The 8,284-nt window shown below is 45.5% G+C and overlaps 1 protein-coding gene across 1 annotated transcript; it reads right to left on the bottom strand.

Annotated features, from left to right (window-relative positions):
• Nucleotides 1-2,623: 2,623 nt before the first annotated feature.
• Nucleotides 2,624-3,019, bottom strand: LOC121291181 (ubiquitin-like protein FUBI). Its single transcript, XM_041212272.1, has one exon. It carries the CDS (start codon nt 3,017-3,019, stop codon nt 2,624-2,626), a length of 396 nt encoding a protein of 131 aa, XP_041068206.1.
• Nucleotides 3,020-8,284: the final 5,265 nt, after the last annotated feature.

Genomic DNA, 8,284 nt, shown 5'->3' with positions numbered 1-8,284 from the left:
CTTCACTTGAAAGGACTGTTTGGGCACCTGGACGGTGAGGAGAGAGGAAGTGAAGGGGCAGGTGTTGCATCTTTTGCGTATGCATGGGGAGGTGCCGTAGTTGGGGGTTGAGGAGTAGGGGGTGATGGAGGAATGGACCAGGGTGTCCCGGAAGGAACAATCCTTATGGAACGCCACCGAGGGGTGGTGAATGGAAGATGTGTTTGGTGGTGGCATCATGCTGGAGTTGGCGGAAATGGCGGAGGATGATCCTTTGAATGCGGAGGCTGGTGGGGTGATAAGTAAGGACAAGGGGGACCCTATCATGTTTCTGGGAGGGAGGAGAAGGCGTGAGGGCGGATGCGCGGTAGATGGGCCGGACACGGTTGAGGGCCCTGTCAACAACCGTGGGTGGAAAACTTCGGTTAAGGAAGAAGGAGGACATGTCAGGGGAACTGTTTTGAAGGTTGCATCATCAGAACAGATGAGATGGAGGCGAAGGAACTGAGATGGGATGGAGTCCTTACAGGAAGCAGGGTGTGAGGAGCTATAGTCGAGGTAGCTGTGGGAGACGGTAGGCTTGTAATGGATATTGGTGGACAGTCTATCAAGAAATTGAGACAGAGAGGTCAAGGAAGGGAAGGGAAGTGTCAGAGGTGGACCATGTGAAAATGATGGAGGGGTGGAGATTGGAAGCAAAATTAATAAATTTTCCCAGGTCCCGACGAGAGCATGAAGCAGCACCGAAGTAATCATCGATGTACCAGAGAAAGAGTTGTGGAAGGGGGCTGGGGTAGGACTGGTACAAGGAATGTTCCACATATCCCATAAAGAGACAGGCATAGCTGGGGCCCATGCAGCTACCCATGGCCACACCTTTTATTTGGAGGAAGGGAGAGGAGTTAAAGGAGAAATTGTTCAGTGTGAGAACAAGTTCAGCCAGACGGAGGACAGTAATGGTGGATGGGGATTGTTCGGGCCTCTATTCGAGGAAGAAGCTGAGAGCCCTCAGACCATCTAGAGGGATGGGACACCCATGGTGAAGAGGAGGCGGTTGGGGCCAGGGAACTGGAAATTGTTGATGTGACGTAAGGTGTCAGAGGAATCACGGATGTAGGTAGGAAGGGACTGGACAAGGGGAGAGAGAAGGGAGTCAAGATAACGAGAAATGAGTTCTGTGGGGCAGGAACAGGCTGACACGATCAGTCTGCCAGGACAGTCCTGTTTGTGGATTTTGGGTAGGAGGTAGAAGCGGGCCGTCCGAGGTTGGGCGACTATCAGGTTGGAAGCTGTGGGAGGACGATCCCCAGAGGAGATGAGGTCAGTGACAGTCCTGGAAACAATGGCTTGATGTTCAGTGGTGGGTTCATGGTCCAGGGAGAGGTAGGAGAAAGTGTCTGCGAGTTGACGCTCAGCCTCCGCGATGTAGAGGTCAGTGCGCCAGACAACAACAGCACCACCCTTGTCAGCGGGTTTGATGACAATGTTAGCGTTGGACCTGAGAGAACTGAGACCCAGAACTCCCTGTCGCTTGCCATTTTAACACTCCACCCTGCTCTCTTGCCCACATGTCTGTCCTTGGCTTGCTGCATTGTTCCAGTGAAGCTCAACACAAACTGGAGGAACAGCACCTCATCTTTCGACTAGGCACTTTACAGCCTTCCGGACTTTAGATCTTGAACTCCCTCCTCCATCCCCACCCCCTTTCCATTTCTTCCCCTTCCCTTTTGTTTTTTCCAATAATTTATATAGATTTTTCTTTTCCCACCTATTTCCATTATTTTTAAATCTATACCTTTTATGCCCTTTTAGTCTTATTTCACCCTACCCCCACTGGAGCTGTACCTTGTGTGTCCTGCAATCCATTCTTAATTAGCACATTCTTTTAGATAATATTACCACCTTCAACACCTCTTTGTTCTTTTGTCTGTGACATGTTTTGATTATCTGCTCCTATCACTGCTTGCTTGTCCCTACAACCACCAAACCCCCCCAACTTCTCTCCCCCCAGCCACCCACCTTAAACCAGCTTACATTTCACCCCTCTCCTATTTTTACATAGTTCTGTTGAAGGGTCATGAGGACTCGAAACGTTCTTCTCCGCCGATGCTGCCAGACCTGCTGAGTTTTTCCAGGTAATTCTGTTTTTGTTTTTGATTAGTAACTTCCTGTTTCACAGAGGATAAATGTTTGTTGCTCGAAATATGGCCTCAGATTGATGCTGTTCGACAGGGTCAGGAAGAGACTTGAAATGACAGCGCAAGAGACAAGATATTCACTCAATGGATTGTTTGACTAAGCTTCGGAGAGGCAGTGGCCCAGTTTCAAGTTTACAGCTCAGTTCTTCTGAGGAGCAGCAAGCATTGTCGGAGCGCAATAGAGTCAGGCAGAAGACAGGCACTAATTGCCGTATGATAAGTCTAGAGGTCCGGTTTGAATGTTTTTTTTGACAACTCAAATGTTAAGTATTTGCATTAGTCATATTAAAGATTTTAAATGACTAATACAATGTAAGCCAATTACTTGATATCTGAAAGTTCCAGTACAGTGAGCCATGCCTATAAGAGAGAGTGAAGCATAGACCTCAATTCATTATTGAATCAAATAGTCGGTTTCTGATGACAAAAAAAACTCAAAGCAAAATTTAGGGATTGGAATTTGGTCCCTTCCTCTTGCCAAAGTGTGGCACAACATTTACAAAACAGCAATTGTACTGCATGTGTCTCTTTGCACGGTCAGTCTTTTTCCTCTTTTGCTTTGCAACCTTTGGTGTCTGACCTTTGACTTTCCCGGCTCCAGCAAGGGATCCATGAGAGTTGCCACCCAATAATCGAGCAGCTACTTCTAGAGTGCAGTGCTCACTGATACCACATTGACCTATGATGGCATCATCATCTAAGAGTGTGCCAGTCAAAAGGATCACTGGGTCAACAGCAGAGACTCGTTCCAGGGATTCAACATGGGCCTTAAATTCCCCAACAGCCTCTTTCCCAGTCACATCAAGAGTGTGGGTGCTTTGAGCATGTAGAAACAGCTGCATGATGGTTCCAGAAAAGGTGCCCTGGTTCAAGTGAAAACAGCGACAACACGCCCATCTCCTCTTGTGGATGAATAAGTGAATAGGTGGGATGGTAAGGTGGGTGTGGTAAATGGATAGGGTGGGTGCTGTAAGTGTGTAAGTGAGTAGGGTGGGTGAGGTCGCAGGTGGGTCAGGTGGCAGGAGGAAAGGGTGGCATGTGGTGTGATGGCAGGTTGGTAGGGTAGTAGGAGGGTAGGGTGCCAGGTGGGTGATGTGGCTGATGGGGCAGGTGGGTCAGGTAGCAGGTGGGTAGGCTGGCAGGTGGATGAGATGCAAGTGGGTAGGGTGGCAGGTGGGTAGAGTGATAGGTGGGTGAGGTGGCAGGTGGGTAAGGTGGCAGGTGAGTGAGATGGCAGGTGGGTAGAGTGGCAGGTGCATCAGGTGGCAGGCGCGTAATTGGGTCATTGCAGAGAGTAGTGGGGAGTCGTGGGGGTTAGTCAGAAAGTCACCATGAGTGATTTGGGTGTCAGTTCTGGAGTTACCCAGGAGTTAGACTAGTTTTTTCTGTTTAACATTTCCTAAGTGCCTACCTATGTTACGTACCACGGAATTGTCCAAAGCCTCCGATTCTAGCTCAGAATCAGCGACATTCACAGGGGGTCCTGGGGAACGAGGGAATTGCCCATAGGAAGTTGACATATCCCAGGCAATTCCCAGGCATGTCAGCATATCAGGACTTCCACAGGGTCATATCCTGCATTGATCGAGACACTAAACAATATAACTGTTCACCAAGTTAATTGAGCTGTTGGACAGACTTCCAGTTGTAATTCCATTCATCACTGTAGTCCATCAATGTGGGAAAGGAAATGGCATAATATGGCAGCAGCTAAATGAGAACATATGTTCAATGAGAAACATAAGAACATAAAAACTAGGATCAGGAGTAGACCATTTGACCCCCCAAGCCTGCTCCGTCATTCATTAAGATCATGGCAGATCTTCTACCGCAACTCCACTTTCCCAACCATTCCCCATATCCCTGGACTCCCTGAGAGTTCAAAAATCTATCGGTCTTAGTCTTGACTAACTCTAACCCTAACAGATGGAGCATCCACATCTCCTAGGGTACACAATCCAAAACATTGGCAATGCTTTGAGCAAAGAAATTTCTCCTCACCTCAGTCCCAAATGAATGGTCACTTATCTTGAGGCTGTGTCCCTGTGTTCTAGATTCCCCAGTCAAGGGTAACAAGCTCTCAGTATCTCCCTGTCAAGCCCCTTCAGAATCTTGTATGTTTCAAGGAGATCACCTCTCATTCTTCTAAACTTCAGATAATATATACCCAATTTACTCAGTCCCTCATCATAGGACAAGCCTTTAATCCAGGAACTACTCTAGTGAACCTTCAATGCATTTCCACAAAGGCAAATATCTCCTTTCTTAGGTATGGAGACAAAAACTGCACACAGTACTCCAGGTGTAGTCTCACCAAAGCCTGGTACAATTGTAGCAAGACTTCCTTATTCTTGTACTTCAATGCACTTGCCATAAAGGCCAACATTCTTCCTAATTGCTTGCTGTACCTAGCTGCTAACTTGATGTTTCTTATACAAGTACACCAAAGTCTCTTTTAAAGGTTCACTCCTTTTAAATCATATTCTGCTTGTCTTTTTTACTACCAAAGTGAATAGCCACATGCTTTCCTCCATTATACTCTATCTGCCATCTTGTTGCACACACACTTAACCTGTCTATATTTCTTTGGAATCTTTTACAACTTATATTCACAACAAATGTTGTGTCATCAGCAAATGCTCAGTCTCCTCATCTCAGTCTTTAATATAGATTAAAAATAGCCGAGGCCCCAGCACTGATTCCTGTGACACTCTTGGTGAGTTCCTGCAGTGCATCTTGTACATGGTACACACTGTCGCCACTGTGCATCAGTGGTGGAGGGAGCGAATGTTTGTGGGTGGGATGCCAATCAAGTGGGTTGCCTTATCCTGGATGGTGTCAGGCTTCTTGAGTGTTGTTGGAGCTACATTCATCCAGGGAAGTGGAGAGTATTTCATCACACTCTTGACCTGTGCCTTGTAGATGGTGGACATGTTCTAGGGAGTCTGGAGTCAGGAGTTACTCGTTGTAGGATTCCCAGCCTCTGACCTGCTATTGTAGCCATGATATTTATATGGCTAACCCAGTTCAGTGTCTGGTCAACGGTAACCCCCAGGATGTCGATAATGGGGAATTCCGCAATGGTAATGCCATTGAATGTCAAAGGGCGATGGTTAGATTCTCTCTTGTTGGAGATGGTCATTGCCTTGCACTTGTGTGGTGTGAATGTTACTTGCCACTTATCAGCCAAAACCTGGATATTGTCCAGGTCTTGCTGCATTTGGACATGGATTCCTTCAGTATCTGAGGAGTCACGAATGGTGCTGAACATTGTGCAATCATCAACAAACATCCCCACTTCTGATGTTATGGTGAAAGGAAGGTAATTGATGGTCAGCGATAGTTACATTCTCTCTTTTGGAGATGGTCATTACCTAGCACTTGTGTGGCATTAATGTTACTTGTCACTTGTCACATTCGCATAGATCAAGTTGACCTGGCATCTAAAATGACCCCATTTTCCAGCCCCAAAATCATGTTTTTGCATATAATTGTGGCATAGGGTGACGTCACATTTTCAACCACAGCATGTTATACTCACATTAGTATTGATCCTCAATTTTTCACCCCACAAATGCATGTTTTACCTACCCTATATCTGGGCACAAGGGATCAAGTAGGTGACACGAGCCTGGTTGGGAAGGTGCACATAAGTTTATGACACGGCTACACAGAGAAGATCCTGTATGGCAAATGACCAAGAGAAATAAACCTTCCAACAAAATGAATGAAGTATGAAGCTGGTTTCCAGCTTAAAGCTGTAAAATATGCTAATGCACCAAATAACTGTGCTACAGTGAAGGAATTTGGTGTTCGTGAAAAAAATGGCGTGAGAATGGAAGAAGAAGGAATTTGCTGTGAAGAAGCTGTCCAAGACTAACTGTGCCATGAGAACAGGACCAGCCACAGGCCTGATCTTGAGAATCTTGTATAGGAATGCGTGCTCAAAAATCATGAGAATGATTACATTATCACCAGAAATGCTATGTATATCTATGTACGTAAGTGGGCAAAGACAAACCCTGAGTTCAAAAAAGGTTTCAGAGCAACAGCTATTTGGTGTAGCTGCATTATGGAATAAAAATGTCTGGTGTTGCAGCAGAAGACCAAGACTGCTGAGGGACTACCACAAGAACTCAATGTCGAAATCACCAGGTTCCAGTATTATGGACAGAATGTATATGATCCCCTACTGCCCACAATTGGTGTGTTTTATGTGGAAAGCGGTGTGTGTTTTCTTCCCTTGGAGTGTGTATTCCAATTAAATAATTCAGCAGCAAGATTTTGTGAGTTTAAAATTAAAGATTATTTATTCTTGCACACTTACCCCGAATTAAACACACTCGTTCTCACGGTCACAAATATTAGATACAGATAATCATCATGTACTTTTACAGTTTACAGATATCTCAGTCTCTGGTTTACAATCTCTGGTCTCCCACATAGCCGGCCTCTGGTGTCTTGGATGGTTTCAACACTTTAAAGTTGAAGGGAGGGTCTTGTAAAGTGAAGGGTTCACAATAGATCGTGAGGTTTCTTGTAGTCAAATAGCAAGGAGGTTAGTTCTCTGGTGAACTTTAAACTGGAACAGGTTGGGGGTAGAGCATGCCTCTCTATTGGGATCTCTCACTTTCAAGATATTGCTTTTAATTACCATGGCTGCTTAATGACTTGCAGCTTGTTTGTGATCTGGCTTTCTGACCAACTAATCACTGCTGGCTAACTGCAAACAGCTCTTGGCTGATTTTTTAAAATCTGCATTTACTGCCATTGTCATGCATGTGCAGTTGTCCTGTTTTACTCCATGAAGTCATTTTGAGGGAGTAGGCAGTGGCCAGGAGCAGGGATGTTTATCAAACTGTTATTAAAGACAGTGGTTTAAAAAACCTCACCTTCCCCAAGTCAGTGGTCTTGAAGGGAGGAATGGAGATAGGGATCGGGATGGGAAGGGAGGGGAGGCTTCTGTTACAACTTCCTTAACCCCGTTTGCATTTCTGGGGCTTCTTCTATTTGGATCTTATACAGACCCTGAAGCCATTCACCCAGTTTCTGAGCCCCACGGCAGTTGGGGTATGGCCTCCCTGCTGTTTCTGAATTTCCCACTCTAGATCGTCTTCCCCTTAACCCGGACCTATCCCAAGGAAGAAGCCTCGGTGCCGTAAACGTGGGATAAGGAGGTTGTAATCTGGAATTATGTCCATCACTGGGAGGATCAGAAGCCCCTCACCTCCCCATCATGTTCCCTGGAAACTGTGGGGAGGCCGTTTCAAGACTATTCACCCACTGCGGGGCTCAGAAACTGAGTAAACAGCTTCAAGATCCGAACAAGATCTAACTGGCATTGTGCCTCCTGCAAATGACGTCATTGGTTTTCTGCGCATGCGTGGATAAGTGCTTGTGTGCAAACAGGTATCAGTGGCCATCTTCCATGGCCATCTTGCGTTGGCAAGAGACACCGTAATTTTTAAACCAGACAAAAACATGGCTTCACCCATGTGGTTTTTCAAAGTTCAAGTCCCTTTCCAACTAAGGTGTGATGTTTATGTTGATTTTACATCCTGTGTTGTTGGTTAACACCTCTGAGGTTCACCCAGTCTAGTTTGGATGAGGAAAGCCATCATGATACAATAGGACAGTGATAGGAGCCATTCACTTCCGTCTGCCAGCAATTGAGTTATAAACTTCCCTTTTTTTCAGGATGCAACAGGGAGTGAGACAGTCTTGAAATTCCATAGTTTTTTTTGTGTTATCCCACCCTTAAACAAAGAGATGTGTGGATCCCCCAGATGAATGTGAACATCCATATTTAATTAGGTATTTGCCTGAAATTGGATACTGACTGTAGCTCAAATGCCAAAGGTCACTGATGATTTACAACAGCAATTTTAATAGCTTATTTATGTCCTTTTTTTAAAAGCATCTACTGAAAGTTCATGTTACACTGGGCATAAAACTAGCATCATCAGACAATGGCAAAAATATGAGTACTCATTATGCCTCATCAGCAATATAGATGAAACACTCATGAATTTCAATACGCCCAGCAGGTGAACTGTGGAGTGGAAAGGTTCAAAGCAATTCTCAATAAAAACCCCAGGACATGAGAA

Source organism: Carcharodon carcharias, chromosome 19 (genome assembly GCF_017639515.1).
Source record: "Carcharodon carcharias isolate sCarCar2 chromosome 19, sCarCar2.pri, whole genome shotgun sequence".
NCBI lineage: Eukaryota > Metazoa > Chordata > Chondrichthyes > Lamniformes > Lamnidae > Carcharodon > Carcharodon carcharias.
The sequence above is the reverse complement of the archived record's forward strand: the minus strand, read 5'-3'. Positions and strand labels throughout refer to the sequence as shown.